Source organism: Thermobia domestica, chromosome 6 (genome assembly GCF_964235325.1).
Source record: "Thermobia domestica chromosome 6, izTheDome1.hap1.1, whole genome shotgun sequence".
NCBI lineage: Eukaryota > Metazoa > Arthropoda > Insecta > Zygentoma > Lepismatidae > Thermobia > Thermobia domestica.
Window position 1 is genome coordinate 258999104 of NC_137459.1, and position 18797 is coordinate 259017900.

At 35.9% G+C, this 18797-nt stretch overlaps 1 protein-coding gene across 4 annotated transcripts in view; it reads right to left on the minus strand.

The window, feature by feature from the left end:
- LOC145688485 (cell adhesion molecule Dscam2-like) overlaps nucleotides 1–18797 on the minus strand; it is a gene marked incomplete at its 5' end in the record, with an annotated part of 1010929 nt that overhangs the window by 283794 nt on the left and 708338 nt on the right. For all 4 annotated transcript variants that reach the window (XM_081762790.1, XM_081762793.1, XM_081762792.1 and 1 more), the window contains 1 exon segment: nucleotides 6363–6473. In XM_081762790.1, the coding sequence (XP_081618916.1) occupies nucleotides 6363–6473 (111 nt within the window).

Here is an 18797-nt window from a genome sequence, read left to right on the forward strand (position 1 = left end):
GAGAGTGTCCATGCTTTGGCTGCTGTATCTAACTTGGATCACTTGGAACACACTGTAGAACCTCACTTATTTATTGAAATTGCACGTGAAATTGTAACACCGCGTCGTTCCATTCAACCCATCTCGTTTCACACAATGTCTCCAACTGGCCACTAACCATAAGCTTAAGGACAGTATTACGTTTTGACGATGCGGTGAAAAACGTAATGATCTCTTTCGTTGTTCCCAGACAGTTCCTCATGCACTGTACTGACGACGACCTGAAGATTGACAGGTTGAGGCTGTGACTGCAATATGAACAGTGCAGCGCGTTTAAAACCTCCTTCTGGATCTCCTGCACTGCCCGGCGACTTTGAGAGGTCGTGACGGCGCAAACATCTGTACCAATACCAACTGAGTTTTTCGGGTCGAGTGAGAAGTCTTGTAGTAAGGATAAAACAATTTCTCCAATTTTCCCTCCAGTCAGTGAGAGTTCGGGCGGTTTTGCGTCTTCGGATTCCGAGCTCGAACCAATGTCCTCACCTTTCAGCTCTGCTGATCGAGGATCAATGAAACCGAAGCAGTCTTCTCTTATTTCACCCATGTGTTCGTACCTTAGAATCAAAGACAGCTGAGATGTGTGCGAAACGACCGTAGTCTCATCAAACATAATAGAATAAAACTGATCCTCTCGCACTCGACTGACAATTTTACAGACGTGATTTCTCATCCTCAACCCTCAATGAGGGCATTTTGTGTGGTTTTACTGGCAAAAATGGTCCTTTTCGATGCTTTCTTCCAGTGATTCTTTAAGAGATCGTCACTACAAGCCATTCTAAATTTGAACAATTCTCGAAAATTGCCCTCATTGAACTTAGTTTCTGCACTGTCACCATCTGAGGTCCAATTATCCGCACACGCACCGTCCTTGTGCAAGGGCGCCGATCCTGGGGGCCGGCCTCCCAAATCTCATGTGGACCTCCCTATTGTGTTTATGAATATACAATATTTGACATAATTTGAATGCAATTTGTCTTAAAATCCTCATATATATACATTCTGCATCTGAATGGTCCCCCAAATTTACGGAGAAATTGGCGCCCTTGTCCGTGTGGTCTTGAAAAGCAATGCCTTGCCTTCCAAGGAATATCACATTTCCCAACATTAATTTCAGTTTAACGCGATTTTGGATGACTTGTCTTCTTGACGAGTTGATTTGATTCACGACTGATTACACTATTTCCCAATAGTTTTTCAGAAACGCTTTTCCGACCTCAAGAGCGTTAATGTGATATTGTGCTTTGATGTGAGTTTCTAAAATACCGTAGAAAGTAGCGAATTTCTTCAAAGATTTAATCTCAAGAGTTTGGAGAGGCACGTTTCTTCGGTAGCCCCCCCCCCAAAAAAAAGTTGCAAAAAGTGAACAATATTTACAAAAAAGATCCCTCTCCTTATGGGAAAGAACCAGCCATGGATAGTTTTCCAGATGCTCTGGCCTCAAGTAACATCGTCCTTCTTCCTGAGATTTATCTGATATTATGACTCGAATTATCGTTAGCGTAACGCAGCATGCTAAACAGAGACTATTTTTAAATAGAATTTAAAGAATTAACCCTCTTTTGAAATAATGCAAGAATGATCCCAAACTTTCGTTCTTGTGGCGGTAAGCTACGAGCGGCAGTGTGTGTAATTTTAATATTTTAGAGGGCTCTTGGGGGGGCGATCGCCCCCCTCGCCCCCTCCTTTAATCCGCCCCTGCTTCTGCTTCATTTTTTTTAAGTAGGCAGTCACTCAACGTGTGTTCGCTTTGCTTCCAGTTGGGGGGAAGAGTGGGGAATAGAGTGTATGTATGAATTGGTTTGGTGTGTTTAAGTGGCTCCTTCGTGTAACACCGCAAGGTATCCAGAGCAACTGTATTGTGTGTGTGTGTTAGGGTGAGGGTCCTACAAAAACATCCCGTTGGGATCAGTTTAGCCTATTCGCTCTCCGACTGTCGGCAAGGCCTGTACATTCGAGAGTGTGTACTATATATAGGAGAGGTAAGTGGGGGGGGGTAAGAATCCGTGTCTCTGATTGGATGGTCTATAGCTTGACGCTGATTGGTCGTATTCATACATGCTTTGTTTTGACTGGTGTCCATGTCTGGCTGAGTTGAAATCCTGTATCCCTGTTGATATTGTTGGGTTCTTGTAATATGGCAAGATAATCTTTAATTATCCTATCCCAGTGCTTTGAGCTCTTTGAAATAATTTTAGTGTCTGAAAGTAAAACTGTATGTCCTTCCGCTATTCCGTGTTCTGCCAGGGCTGATTTCTCCGGATAAAACAGCTTGATGTATATCTCTATAGTAAATCTAATGTAGTTTATAAACAAAGATCATTGTATTACGGAAACATAATTTAATATTACATGCTCTGCGTTCTACGCGAGTAAAGGCAAGCTTTCCTTTAAATCAATACATTGTAATTCGAAGATAGTTTAATTAGTCGCTTAACAAGGAATTCTACCTACATTATTTGTTTAATCCATTTCCAACAGGAAATTAAATTGGAACAATTCATATTTCATATTTATGCAAATCATAAAAAAAGATGATTATTTGAAACTATATAATTAGAAAGTTTATGTGCTTGTCCACTTTATTAAACAACACTCGATCTGTTACGTTAAAGAAAAAGGAATAATTCATGCATGAAAGGATTTATATTCATTTTCAAGGATTGCATTTCTAGTCATCATGTTACAACTGTACCTACTTGTAAACCTTATGGCATTTCAGTTTTATGAAAATACTTAAAATTTATTGTAGGAAGATTTGTTACTTCATTTCTAACAGGACTTTTTTTTACATTGATACGACGTTACTGTATAAATGTTTAATTTTAGACGCTTTTATGCGTCATGTAGATATCATGGAAAAGTAACTCATACTTAAGTTAATGCAGACAAAGTTGTTTACTTGTGTGTTTAAGCAGTGACCAAAGCTGTAAAGTAAATTATATTTCCCTCTTAAATTTCCCTTTGGATTGACGATACGTTAAAGGAAGAAATCATTACACTTCCAGCTCAGAGAGACACATGGCGGCGTTTTGGGTTCCCAGCAATATGTAAAGTACACAGTATCGTATGTAGTCACTGTGAAAATCAATGATTTCTGCAATGCTGCTAGGTTTATGGTGGAAGAGATTAGAAGTTGTATTAGAATATCGTTATGCTTATGATTTCTACATATTGATAATTTTCATCTGCTCTTAAAGCAGCATCTCTGTTCTGCGAGTTTCTGTGCAATAGTGGATCAGATATGTTCAATAGGTCTGGAGCCAAGCAAACATGCGGGCCAATGAAGTAATGGAAGAATTTGCCTAGTCAGGAATAAATTGGACATTGTGTGTCACATTTATTAGCGCATTGTCCTGTTGAAAACTTGTCTCACTCAGGAACTACAAGGCAGCCAGACGGCACATAAGCAATGCAAGGGTGGCTAATCACCGTTCTTTTAATGAGTATTAAATGCGAGATAAAAAAATAAAATTGTACCCCTATCATAAAGCTGGCTACTGAGGAAATGCAGAATATATTCCTTGCTTAGTCTGAGGCCGCCTTACGTGGGTGAAATCAGCACGGTGTTGAAAAAAGGAAAAAAAAATGTCGGGAAACAGGATGTTAACCCATTCGACTCTACCTATTTTACACATACCAATTGTACTGTAGATGCCAATGGTGTGAATTCGAGGTGCCAGTAGCTATAGACAATGTTAAACATTATCCCGATACTCTAGATCAGCGTTTCCCAACCGGTGTGCCGCGGCACACTGGTGTGCTGTGAATGGGCTGCTGGTGTGCCGCGGGGAAATCGAAACAAAATTATTAATTATATAGCAATCAGATTGGAAGACATAAGGGAAAATGTATATTTGTTTTTCACATTACTATGAAGCTTCAATTTTAAGTTTTATACCGTGTACAATTTTAATGTTGAAAAAAGTATTTGTTATCATTGTTATGACCATTGTTGCTCCTTTATTGTAGCAGACTATTTCGTAATCTGAAATTTTAAAATATCATTCAATATTTTCGACAAAGCAAACATGCATACAAATTACCTACATTTGTGTCTTAAAAGTAAAAGAGATTTGTTTGTTCGTTTGTTATTTAGTGATCTATCTTCTTAGTGAAAAGTTGGATACAGTTTTCGAAAAAGAAAGCGTAGTTTTGTAAACCTGATTCCAATATTTCATTGAATTGTTTTCTATTTTTAAATTAGAATGAAAAGTATGCATAGTGATGAACCACGGGGGAAAACCAGTGATCGAGCTTTCTTCTCTGTGAGAAAGATCATTAGTCACAGAAAAAAATACCACAGTATTTTATATTTACAAATAATAAAGCTATGAGTGTGCCGCGAGAATTCCAGTTACACCCGTAGTGTGCCGCAGTTGAAAAAGGTTGGGAAACGCTGCTCTAGATAATACAACGTTAAAAGGTACGTGAAAGCTAGTTGATGCTCAAACCTACCGAATTCCTGCGGAAGTCCTTGTGATGTGGCTATCGGGTCTGTGTGAATCTGTCGTCTCGGTCGGTAGTGTGACCGGACCGTTGGGGTCCTCCATGTTCAGGATGTCCCTCCTCTTTTGATTTATCGATTTCATATTCGTATCCTGGTGGTTGGTATCTGTCAATCACAGAGACCAATTTTGTGGTAGAATAATCCAGAGTATTCATGTTTCTTATCTCTTGCGACCACTCGCCGATGACTCACATTTCAATGGACAGACAAAGCAATGTCTATTAAAAGTACACTCACAATGTAACTGCGGTTGATTACAGCTATGAAGAAGTCTGGCTGGCACACATGATCTGCATTGCTGATCATTTCACTGTCCTGTCATGTTCCAAGTAGTATTCTGTAAATGCTGTAACTATAGAGTGTCTCATTGCTGGTGTTTTAAATTTAACGGACAAGACTGTACTTTGTAAATATTCAAACAGCAGCTTATATCTTTGCACAACTACTTCTAGTCTTAACCCTGTTTATTTGATTTGATTTATTCTCTTATTATTTCTTTAGTCGTTCTCCCAGATTATTATATGATCAATTCCTCATTCATATTTTAGCTGTCTAAAAGTAGCAGCATATATTTAACTGACGTTCTTATTTCCTATATTATATTTATTGGTATTAGTTCAATATTTTGCTAATTCCCTTAGTATGTTTTCTCCCATGTGGTATTATAACTTTGTGTCACGTGTCTGAATATCGTTGTTTTTTTCCTATCCATTTGATAATGGTGTTTTCTTCTTACAGTATTTTCTTCGATCTAAATGTTCTCAAAAAGAGTACTATTTCTTCTTTGCTTGATTCATACACGATTTTTAGTGCTCTGTTAATGTAGTTTTATACTGAAACTTGTCTATATTCTAGTGGTCTAAGCGAAAGTCAAGATATTGAACAAATATAGGCCTAGAAAGTGTTTTTATTCCAGTAATAAACACGACACATGAAATATTAAGGCAAATTGAGCCCCTGAGAATGCTAGTACAGTAACAAAACTGTTGTTGGAGGCATTTTTTAAAATAAAAATAACGTGGACGTAAATGCCCAGAAAGTTATTTTATTTTTTGCAAGGTTAATATTTGTTTAATGAAATTCAAGAGGAGTATAAGAACGTGGCTTACATTCACAAGCGAGAGATAGGAGGCCAACCACCATTTGTTTGTTCGGTTTATAGTCACCTCCAGTTGAGATATGTTACTTAGAAGAAACAATCAACATTCCTACAGGTGTATTCGCTTTATATAACTCACTCACTGACTTAAGAACCCAAGACGGGCAATTGCCATCATACAATATACAAATTACAATATGTGTTTGTGTCAACAATATTAAAACTACTGTTTCCATATTTATTGTAATTAAAGTCATTACTTAATTTAGTTTTGGAATCATTAGTAAAATATTCATTACTGGAAATAGATTCATTACATACTACTATTTACTGTGATATTAAGGTTTGAAGGTCGTTGTAAAATGATGTTCTACATGAACGTATTTGGCTTCTCCATACTTTTCTGTAGTACACGAAAATTATCTGAGTAAATACATACCCGTTTACCGTAGCCATTAGATTAATCACGTATTCATCAAGCTGTCTGCTTACTCTCGAAGTATGTTTTTTTAATGCTCTTTCAAAACTAAAAGTGACTGCACTATATAGTAAAAATGTTCGCGGTTGGATTCCATCAGACGTTAGAAAAGAACTGGCAATGGCTTTCGTGTGCACCTAAAAGAAGCGACTGCTACTGACAAAAGGGAATAGCTAATCATATATATTCAACAGGCGATTCTTTGATCGTTAAAAAGACTAACTCGGTTCGTTACTCACCTTTAAACCAAGTGATTGAATCGATCGGATAACCAGCCACGGGACACGTGATGTAGAGAGGTTCTCCAGCAACAGCGGAAATATCAGGCATTGAACGAATCGATGGTAATCCTGGAAAGAAAGAAAGAACGAATGAAAAAAAGAAAACTTAACTTGTACAGCTGCAAAATGATTAAACACAAAAACAAACAACTGCAATGTCAGTTGAAAAATTACATATCCGAAACAAGACCCCGGGAGGTTTATAAGCTAAAATAACACTGTATGTTCACCTTACAAGACACAATACAAGGATTTACCATGAATGTCTGAATTATTAGTCTAGACTACTTCTACTACTGCTACCACCATCAAAAATATCAGGTTGTACAAGAGTATATAAACAAATATTAAGCCTTTGGAGGTCAAAATTGAGAATGCATTTATTGTGACTTGAAAACATTATTAAGCGACACATGCATCATTTTGTTTGAAGAATGCCATTTTTCGGAAACATCATAATTCCGCCGCTATAGAACTTTTGGTTAAAAGAAATGTGGTTTCTGGTCAGAAACTTTGTGACACGTGGCCTCTTCTGAAACTAACGTAACACCACCAGGGAGATCTCCAGAGAGCAAAACAAACGATTATCTGACGGTGCCAGATTCGGGCTATATGGAGGATGTATTATCATCTTCTAGCCAAGTTTTCTCAATTTCTGACGAGTCGTCAAAGATGTATGCTGTCTTACGTTATTAGTGTGGTATGCGACAACTTTCTGTTGACCAGTATCGGCTGTTTCTTTTGAGTTACTAGGCGGACTTGTGCTAATTGTCGACAGCGGGACTTCAAGTGTCGCCTATTCGAGATTCGCCCAATACCTCCAAGTTGTGCAAACGTCAATCAAAGCAATGACACAGAGTTAATTTTCTTATTAGGTGAAAGTTGATTTTTTTAAAACAATTTGGTTTAACTCGCATACGTTGGTAGTCCTGCACCTCATTAATAGTTAACATTTTCTCTTGAAACTATTTCCGCGTACTTATTAAATAGTCCAGTATGTTGGGGAAAACTTTGACAAACCCAGGAAAAATTAGTAGCTTAATGAAAATTGCAGGATATTTTCCTTTCATCAAGTACAGTAATATCCTAAAAGTTCTCGAACATCCCTGTTGAGCCTCATCCAATGGCTGCCATTTTCCAATTTGTATATCACAGTCTATAGAACAATCATGATTTTTTGATTTCTTACCTTAAGTTCAATTCTACGGTCTTGGAACTTATAACAAAATATTTTGTAAATAAAATATCCTTTGATATATAATTCATCTCTATAGGTCAAGTAGATATAAAATTACAAATTATAGAGTAGGCTTTTATCGCTTAGTTTTGTACCTGTGTTTCTTTCAGGCCTGTTTTTCTGATTTCCTTGTCTTTTTTATACATATAACATTTATATAAGTAAAAAAATGAAGATAATACCAACATGCCATAATTTCAATTGATATATGCAAAATAAGTTAATTTGAGAATAATGGGGTATTATACGGTATTATACGGAAGTTTCTGTGAACTTAATTAGCAAAATGCATAGAGAAAACGTTATTCAAGCAAAATTAAGTTTTTAAAAAGGATAGAAATCACTTATAGTACATAAAAGACACAAAAATTAAGCCATCTCTGGCAAGGTACACTGTTGGGACATAAACGAAACGGTTGGGTTGGATCAGACCCACTGCTGCTTCAGATAACAAAAGTCGTTGAAGAAACGAGTTTTAAGGAGAGCGTTTATATTTTAGTAATTTAGGTTTCACATAAATTCTGCTTCTTTCAGAACAGGAAAGGTACCTATTACACTGAAAAACTAAAACGAAAAAGAAAGAAGGAACTTTGAAAGATTCATAAAAATAACGCATAATTCGTGGGTAGTTCAATACATGTCGCTTTTACCAAATTGTTTTGTGATTTCCAAAATGTGATTTCCCTACAATTAATCACATGTCTGGGTAAAAATATTTCGAACACGAACAGCTGGACTAAGTACATGAAAGTTTTACATTTGCAATACATCAGCTTCAGAAAGGAGTTTAGTGCTGGTATATCCAAATAAGTAATTGGGTCACATTCTTTATTTTCTCTTCTGATCCCCAATGAATTCCTGCAATATCTTCCTCCAAGTTTGCTCCTGATGATATAGCTTCAGTACGTGTAGTCTGCTCGCATTTGCTCTTATGGGTAAAACTGAAGGATGAGTGACTGGTGTGAAATAAGCCTTCTGTATGAGAAATATCGACAGAAAGCCAGTGCGCCACCATCATGCGATACATAAAAGTGTAATTAGAAATGTTATCCCACTTTTACTAGTTCTTCAGGATTCGTAGTAGATTTGTTGAATATAATCATAACCTGTTGTAATTAACTGTTTATGTCTCGACTAGTTCTAACAAGCTCTTTTCCCTTTCTGGAACAGAGACAAAGTCGTGTCACTTCCTGAAATTTCATGTAAAAACATTATCACGACATTCATATTTCCTCCTGTATTTTTACGTATTTAAACATTTGGCTGGTTGATGAAATCTGCCTTTTCTATGAAATACTTTAAAAAATCAGAAAAACACACTCGAAGGAAACGGATATACAAGATTAAGCGACACAAGCCTACTCTATCATTTGCAAATATACCTACCTAACCTATAGAGATGTATTGTATATCAAACGAAAGAATATTTTGTTTACAAAATATTTTAAATTCCAAGACCATATAAATGAACCTAAGGTAAGAAATCAAGGAAAACATGATTGTTCTATAGACGTCGGCGGCCAAAGTACGTATGGGAGCCATATTGGGGGAAGCTTAAGGTAGAATCTGGACAATTTTAGGATATACCCATATTGATGGAAAAAAGATGTTCTTCAAGTTTTATTAATTTACTATTTTTTTCCAGGTTCAGACCCCTACATACTGGACTAAAGAGTTTGCACTTAATTAAAAATTAGCATTTCTAATGTCGATGCTCGATGTCAAGGATATACTATCTATTCGTATACCATAATTGTGCTTATAGTGATTCTTGGTGTTTTGTTTAATTTTATTTTATGATCTATGCAAACTCTTGTAGTATTTATGTTACATACTTCGTTTTATGTTTTCTGTAATAGATTTTGTAAGTTCATAAAACGTATTCATATTTCGATGTGAAATATATAATATTAAGTCATATAGTGTAATTGTGCTTATACTGTTTTAATATATACCTTTTAATTTTCTTTTTAATTTAGAAACTACAAATTTTTGTGTCATTTCATGTCAGTATTTCGAACATAATTTTGCATTAGGCAAATCTTGAAAGGCGAATCTTGAATTCAAGATTCGCCTACACTTTCTCTTGAGTTAACATCTGTAAACTCCATTGCCTGAAGTCATTAGGCGAATCTTGAATAGGCAAAAGTTGAAGTCACCTGTCGACAGTACAGTTTCGAGTCTAACTCGTGGCATCTAGCGTGCACAATGCCCTTCCAATTCAACCACACAGTATAACCTTCCTGGGCGTCAGCGTGAGCTTTATCACAGATTGTAAAGCTTTTCCTTGCTCTGACTACTATCTTTTTCCCACATTGTTGTCGTAGATTTCCCACTTTTTGTCACTCGTGATCAAGCATCTCAGAAATGACTCGACTTTGCTACGTTTCAGTGGAGATTCGCAGATGAAAATTCGATCGAGTAAATATTTTTGAGTCAGATCATGTGAACTACCTAGACATATATATTTTATTTTCATTCCATATTTTTATTTTTGTAGCCAGCTTTCTCTAAATGCTTTACTACTGTTTGGTGATGCAGGATTTCTTTCAGAAAAATCATTCTTTGCGGAGTGAAGGGGAGTATTTTTTGATCCTTGAGTGGATTATCGAACTTACGGAGAGGCGTCTTCACAGTTTGAGACTTTCCCGCTCAAAAAAGTCTCCATTCGATATATAATACATAATATTATAATAACGCCATGTTCATTGCTATTTTCAGTTTAGCTACAGTCTCCCAATCAAAATCCTAAATACACCAGTAGTGTTACTGTTTTAAAATAAGGAAGTGGTGTTACTCTTTTAACATAATGAAGTTGACAGTTTTAGTCTATTCTATGAATATTCCACAAAAAGTACAACGAACTTAAAAAGAATTAATTTTTTCGAAATTTATATGAAATTGTATATTACTTTTTTATTAAATTCAATAAATAATACACTTACATATTTAGAACCTGAGTATTAGGGGATCTATTGAATTAGCTATATTGATCTGTCACTTTTAATCATCGTATATATATATATATATATATATATATATATATATATATATATATATATATATATATATATATTAAACATGCAGATATAACCAGTGGCCACCGGTTACTATTTGGTACCAATATATTCACAATTCTTTTTGGTATTGATCAACAACATCATCTCTCTATGACGTAGTGTTCCCGAAATATGACTCCTTAAATCTCCCGAAATCGAAACTTTTTTGGCCAATATCTCGGAAACGGTAAGAGTGACGCGAAAAATTCCATCACTTCTTTGAGATAGTTTTTGATGCTCTATCGAATAGAGGACTCAAAATTGAAAAAAATCGCAAATAACATACACACACACACACACACACACACATAATTCAGCAATGAACTTTTTAAGTTCATTCAAAGTTTGTTACATTCTTACTGTTTTGTTTCTATTCATTTTTTTGAAAAAAGAGCATGCACACGTGTTCGAATGATTACTAAATAAACTTGTAAGTAACAATAAATATTAACATAATGCAAACACAACTAAGCGAAGAATATTTACCATAATTTTGAAACTGTACTATTTATTTATATATTTTATTCATTCGGGATTTTTCTAATGTATAGCAGACATCACTGCAATTTTATTTTGAACTTGGCTTAATACCTGAAGCTGTTCAAATTAGTGATTCCTTAGAACGATTAAAATTAGAATAATCAGTGACAAAACTATTTGCAACTTATTACACATTGAATGATTAAACATTTGCAATATATGTATCGTACCAGACTATTTATTTGCCAGACAATTAAATATAGCAAAATAGTAATAATAAAAATAATATATTAAATCATGTAAGTTGTTGCAAAGGCATTCTATACTTAGAACAAACGAATCCTTCTTGTCTATTGAATACATACCACTCAAAAACTTTCAGTTCTTAGTAGTAGTACAGAAGAGTCCCAAAAAGTTGACCTAATATGGGCTGAAAGGTGACGAGTTACCAAAAATATCAAGTTTTATGGACTAAGGGTGGATATATACAACTCATAATATTTTACTGCATATTATTCTAATTTGACAGTTTAGCTTAAAAAGAGTATAACCATAAATCTTCAGGAAAGTCTGCTAACGGTTAGTAACAACAGAAGAAATGTAAGTGATTATTGAGAGCGTCTAGACTTTGTTCATCTACTTCGTACTGGTGAGGGGAGTGCGATACATTCTAGTTTCTACGAAAAGAACGATGTATGCCATCATTTTCGATAGAGTTTCAAAAATTTGTCAAAAAGAGGAAGGGACAAAAACTGAATACCGTAACAAAACTTTGAACAGTAGAGGAGAACATGCGGACATTTATACTTATAAATATGTACTATAATTACAGTAAAATGTATTTATACTTTTCGAGCCGTATAGGCGATGTTAGAAATTATTATAGTCTAATGGATATTAAAAGACCACATTATTTCAAAGATAACGTTCTACTTGAGAAGTAGGCGATTAAAAAGATATAAAAGAAAAGAAAAGAAAAAAAATAACGGTATAGATATACGGAATTGGAGATAGCGGGAGTCAAGTTATCGGAACTCATTATTCGATTAATTGTGCTGAAAGACATTATATAATCTGTATATAATCTGTACACAGCGGATCTCCCGACTTTACCACATTGCTTTTCCGCAACGTATGCTGATGATACTGCCTTTTTTACGACCAGCAGCTCACTTGCACAGTGTTACATCTACATGCAACGTCAACTCAATGGCTTTCAGGAATGGGCAAGACGTTGGAGAATTAAAATCAATGCAGACAAAAGCTGTGCTGTCATCCACAGTCGACGACGCATCCGCGCCCCTCGAAATTTAACGTATGAGAACGCACACATTCCTCATGCCACACATGCTAAATATCTGGGTGTAACTTTAGATCGTGGGTTAACGTTCGCCTCACACATCAACGACATAAAGCAACGAGCATTACGGAAAATATCAGCATTGTATCACATATTTCGCTGCAGTTCAATTTCTCATGAAGTCCGCGTGCACATATTGAAGATGATAGTCCTATCCACACTTTCTTATGCATGCCCTATCAGGAAACATGCTTCTAACAGTCATCTTCAAACACTTGAAAGTGTGCAAACGAGAGCCAGTCGTATTATCATTGGTCACGATAGATATACACGCAACAACCAAATTCTGGAAGATTTAGAGCTGCTTCCTGTTAGGGAAGTTATAAGGCATCTCCACCGTAAGTTCTGGCATATTTTACCAAGACACATAAGCCGAATAGCCAATATTGTGATTACATTTGCGGTAATGCTTGTAAATAACCTCTATACTCTGAAGAATTTTGCCAAAAGTTATTCTTTGACTGCTTACACCGAGAAAAATCCGTTATCCAGACAGCGGTATATTGTACAAATATACGGATTTCATAAGTTTACAACGGAAATCTGTACGGGACATATTTTATCCGTATGCTACATACGTACTGCCTTTTTCCCCGTATATGTATGTTACATACATCAACTGTATGTTATATATGCCCATCTGTATGTGACATCCTGACCGCTTATATTCATTTCTTTGTTTCATACGAAAAGTATGCATAGATGGAACACTTATACGAAATGTATTATAAAACATACGTTTTCAGTTACACTTTTGCTGCAAGATGTTACCTATAATTGTGCGTTAAGTCCAAAAGACTACAGGAATAACGCATGTAATCTATGTTTTCACATACGCCACAACGTTCTTTTCCCTCTGTGTACGTCCATTTGATGCCATTTTGTTTTATTGCAAAGTTTATCATTGTGTAGATAAACACTTCTCAAATTTATATTTACTGTAGCAGATACTAAAACTTAGGAAAATGTCACACTTCTAACTAGGTTCGCTACGAGACAAGAGTAGCAGGTGTGTCATCTCGCAAAGGTGACGTGAAAGTAATGAAATGAAATTTGTAATTTATTCCCAAGATTATACCCTTTAGGCTAACGGAGACGGATAATTAATGAAAGCGAATTATTTGAAATAGTTGGTGAAATGAGAATGTGGGGTGAAATGGAATAACGTCGAGAAAACTCATGAGCACGATGTTATCCACTACAAATTCACACTGCCTGGCATTGAACGATGGGCTTCTTGCAACAGAGGTGAACAATCAACCACTGTATCACCATGCTCCTCGTGGAAGTAATGTCTCGTCCCGGGAAGTGTCTCTGCTTCTCATGTAAACAATCGGTCTCATCTTGGATCTCGTTACAAAAGTCCCATTTCGTTTCGTATTTTGGGCAGCCCTAGCTTAAAGGGATCTGGAATCTATTAAATTCATTTTTTGGATGTTATAAACACAGTTGGAAGCTTCCCTTGTGAGTCTTTTTTAACATAAATATATAAAATAAAATAAAACTGCAGACAATTTGGAAACAAAAAATATCATTTTGAATAACATTAGTCTTTGACGTTTAATATTATTTGGAAAACCCAATGTTATGAACATTACAGTATTATCAATGCAAACTATATTAGAAAAGATAATATGTGAATCAAATAATGAAGGCAAACTACTATACGCTCCTCCGATAAATTTCCTATTGTATATGACATACACAATAGGAAATTATGCAGATACTTCATATTTTTCACTCGTGTATCTCAAATATTCCGACTTCCTCTGCACAGTTTTCTTAAATTTTCACTTGAAAAACATTTCTACTTACATGTTATATTAATATTTGTCTTTACATGGAAGGTAAAGAGATTTGTACGTGCTACTTCACGTCTAAAATGACAGCTAAAACTCTTCTAAATGGTCAGGTAGAAAAACTCGTAGTTTCACCACATCCTTTTTCCTCCTTTAATGAGACTGGTTTAATAATTGAGTGAGTGTTTAAGCGAGCATTGTAGTAGGACTGTTTACAAACCTATTATCTTTCACTTCCTTCTTTTTTAAAAATGCTAGCTACATGTATATTTATATGAAACGACATAGTGAAGTACGCTTTACTGTCGGTGAATTTTGCCTCTCTCTTTCCCATTACATTAGAACATCATCGTGTTTGGCTTGGCTCACCCATTTCCGCAGCCGCTAATTCAGCAAGTCCCTAGTGGCCTAATTAATGAGAAACTCGCATTTCCTGCTCACTATCTACCAGACGGTCAGATTTTAGCACACGAATCTGTTTGCGGCGAGGAAAACGAGCTCTCTACTACGAAATAGAAAACATAGCTACCTAGAAAAGAAATACGTATTTCGTACATTACCTGATATTACTGAATTTTAATGACTAACTAACTGAAGTGTCCATTCTCTGTACTAGATTTATGGAAAATAATTGAACTCCCTGTTTACCTTAGAATTCGAATTTCAATGAAAGTTTAATTATAGAAATCTACAAGATATTTTATTTTTGGTATATTTTGAATCCTCTATCTTTTATCAAATTAACGTGATACAAACATAACTCGAGGTAGGTATTTAAGGTACCAAAATTTATTTCAAACTATTCAGCCGCTTTCTTGTGATGGAAGGGGCACGGTGGATCAGAGATAGAGCGCTTATCTCTGGTGCGTGGGGTCACTGGTTCGATCGCCGCCCAAGTAAGTTTGTGATGGACAACAACGTGACCGTGCGTTTTCTCGGGGTACTCCCGCTTGCCCCAACTGTCATTCCACCAATTCTTCCATCATCATTCACCTGCTTTAATCGTCGTCTCACTTAGCCTGAGGGGATAAACATGGGACGTTAAACTCAAAAATTTAACTTATATTTTGTCACGATAGAATTACGAACAAATGACTACTTCGCTTTCAATGTGGAGAACAGGCGTGATAGGAAATGCTCTCATATTCGTTACCAATATGGAACCATAACCTCCTTACTGAGAGTTTGATTGCATACTTTGCAGTGGCTGTTTCTTGCTTAAAATTATTTTCGCCCTCCCCCTTGGTATGCCTTAACCCCACATTATTTTGTTCAGATTGTAAATCATATGAGTACTAAGGTTGGTTGAAATCGCTCCAGATTTTCACAGTTTTGCTGGTACATGCATACATATATTTTAAATATACGATTCAGATTTTGTAATTTTTTAATACGCCCTCATGTATAGATCTCTGGTATTGTGGTACTCCAGAATTTGAATGCACACTTTTTTCCATGTTTTAATTATTGCCATAAATACTTCTTACATATACACATACCTATTTTATCTGAACTTCTTTATTATATAGGTTCTCTATAAAGAATGGAACAAATTAAAGATTTTGACATGATGGTTGTATGACAAGATTTCCAAATGGCGGCTCGGGAGAATGTTTCACACTGTACTTGATTTGATCCAAGTGATCCCTTGTATTGAGAAATATTGACATTTGATATTTGTATACTGTGGAAACAAGGAGACCAAATCATATGCAGGGAAGGACAATCATTCCAGCGACTGTTTGTATCCTCACATGCTGAAGATAGTTCAAAGAAACATGGAACACTCGACGAAGTGTGATGACAATTATGGCAGACTTGTGGACGACGTATCCCACTAATTAATGTGATGTCCATCTGTTGTCCTAGTTTTTCTTCGCTGGTTAAGTGACTAACGTGCGTATGTTCTGCATGTTATCCCGGAGTAGATTTCTGGTGGGGTATAGTAGTACTAGCCGGACTTGGTCACACTTTCTCAGATTGGCTGTGGGACCTCACATGACCTGATCACATGCTATAACGTCATAAGGGTCAATGCCATCTTTACTTTGGCAGGAGTAGCTCAATCTACTCCCTAAATTTTGGAAGGGATACGTAGAACCATCCCTTAAAATTTGAAAATTGCCTAATTTAAAAATTTGGTATGGTAGTATAGGATCGGGGTATGTAGCTCTGCAAGTTTGGGTGGTCTATCTCGTTAACTTTTATGGGTAAAAAAATCCAAAAACGTAAAATTCAGAGTTTTTTTTACCTACTTCATCCTCTTTGATGAGGCCTACTTATCTTACGTGGTTATATGGCTGAATATAAGGGTTCATTTCCTTCCGTAGGATGTGCATATATTTTGTTGCACCCCTCCTAAACTTTGGGAGAGATACATAGGATTAGCCCTTAAATTCAGAAATTGTTAAGAAACAAACATGAATATTCTCTAGGACTCTGATAAAATTTTTAAAAAAATGCAAATTTTGGTGTAGTTATTTTATTCTTTTTGGTGAAGCTTTAGTTTATTATATGGCTATATGATTGAGTACAGGTACCTATTACCTTTTATAAGACATGGATACATTGACGTACTTCATCTTAAATTTTGGGAGTGGTACATAGGCCACCTTAAATTTAGGTATTGTTAAAAAAAAGCAAAAATTGATAAATGCTCTGTAGAACTCTAATATATAAAATTGTAAACTTGGGGGGTTCATCTTGCTCTCTTTCATCGCTAAAAACTTTCTAAAAGTTCAAAATTTGGAGGTTTTTACCTAATTTATCGACATTGATGTGAGTTTATCACGTTATACGACTATATAGTTGGATATTTAAATCCATTTTCTAAGACATGGGTATATTGATGCACCCCTTTCAAATTTCGGGATGTGTATAGTGGACCACCATTTAAATTTGGGAATTGTCAAAAATTAAATTTGGTAAATGATCTAGAACTCGAATATATACCACTTTAAATTTGGATGCTCCTGCTTCTCTCTTTCTGTGTGTAAAAACAATGTCAAATATTAGTGTTGTTACGAGTTCGCGACATGTTCGGTTATTGATCTACTGTATCTTCCTTGATGAGTAGTCTAGTCGCTAGCCCATGTCACGTGTGCAGTATTATTGTCCCTCATTTTGACTGCTGGGCGTTATTCCCCACTTAAAAGAGAGTAAATTTGTTTTGGTCACGTGATCTAGTTCATGGTCGTTTAGTCGCCATATTGGATTCAAGATGACGAATCATGACCTTTATTAACCCATATACGGTTAGTGTGGCGTTATCGCAACATTCCACAGGTTTCCGGGTCTACATCTAGTTATTTTATAATCTGATATAGCATTCTGTGCTTCGAGTAGCTGGAAATAATGCCGATCTTTCGTAGTTGACACAACGAACCACCCGATGCACAATTGTAAGACTTTCTGAAGTTGACAAAATCAATGTCTCTTTTTGGGTGGAAAAAATCAGCACTTTATGGCAAATGGACGGTAAGTTACGCGTCCTAATTTATCAAAAAGCTTATTTTGTTTCTTAACTCAAGAGAAAATATATAAATATAGTGCTGTACAGCAATAATCTGTACTAAATTTGTTTTGTGTTAGAATTCTTACGTGAGCAAAACCCATGTTGCGTTTTCGCATCATTAAGCACATACAAGTGAATACAGGAAAAAATTAAATGTTGCGTTTTCGCATCACCAAGCTTATATGAGTACACTAAATGGCGCCATACTATGGAAGAAATAGTCTCAAACAATTCGTAAAGGTAAAACCAATACGGGTAGGATATAAGATATGGTGTCTGAACCTTCGACTGGGCTATCTAATTTATTTTGAGGTGTAACAAAGTTCAAAGGATCCTTCATACCAGTATAAGGCGGATTTAGGTCTAGCTGGAGCGGTCTTATGAAATTTGCAGACATCATGGCACGAGACGGCATCAGTAATCACGTGTTTGCAGACAACTTTTTCCTATCTACTAAAGCTGTAGATGCCTTCACAGAGCATGGTATAGGGTTGATACTGACAGTCAGAAGTGGCAGAATAGAAGGAAGCCCTCTGAAGCCTGCAAATTTTTATGGAAAGAGAAGTTCTTATGACTTACGAACGTGTGAAGACTCTTTCGTGATTTGTTGTTGGAACAACAACGGAGTGGTGTCTGTAATATCAAATTGCAAAAGCGTAACGTAAGTGAAACAAGTCTTGAGGGACTCAGTATCTAAGAGGAAGATCAAAATTAACCAGCCGCATATTATTGGCAAATATAATGAATATATGGGAGTTACTGAGCTCATGGATCAAACTGTAGCGTGTTACAGAACAAATATAAGATGTAAGAAGTAGCAGTGGTCTTCGTTTACTTGGGGGTTTAACGTTGATCTTCAAAATGTTTCTTTCCTATCTAAAATACAGCAAAGATAACGCTAAAAACTAATAAATTTCCCGGAATTTAGATGTGTGGCATCTTCT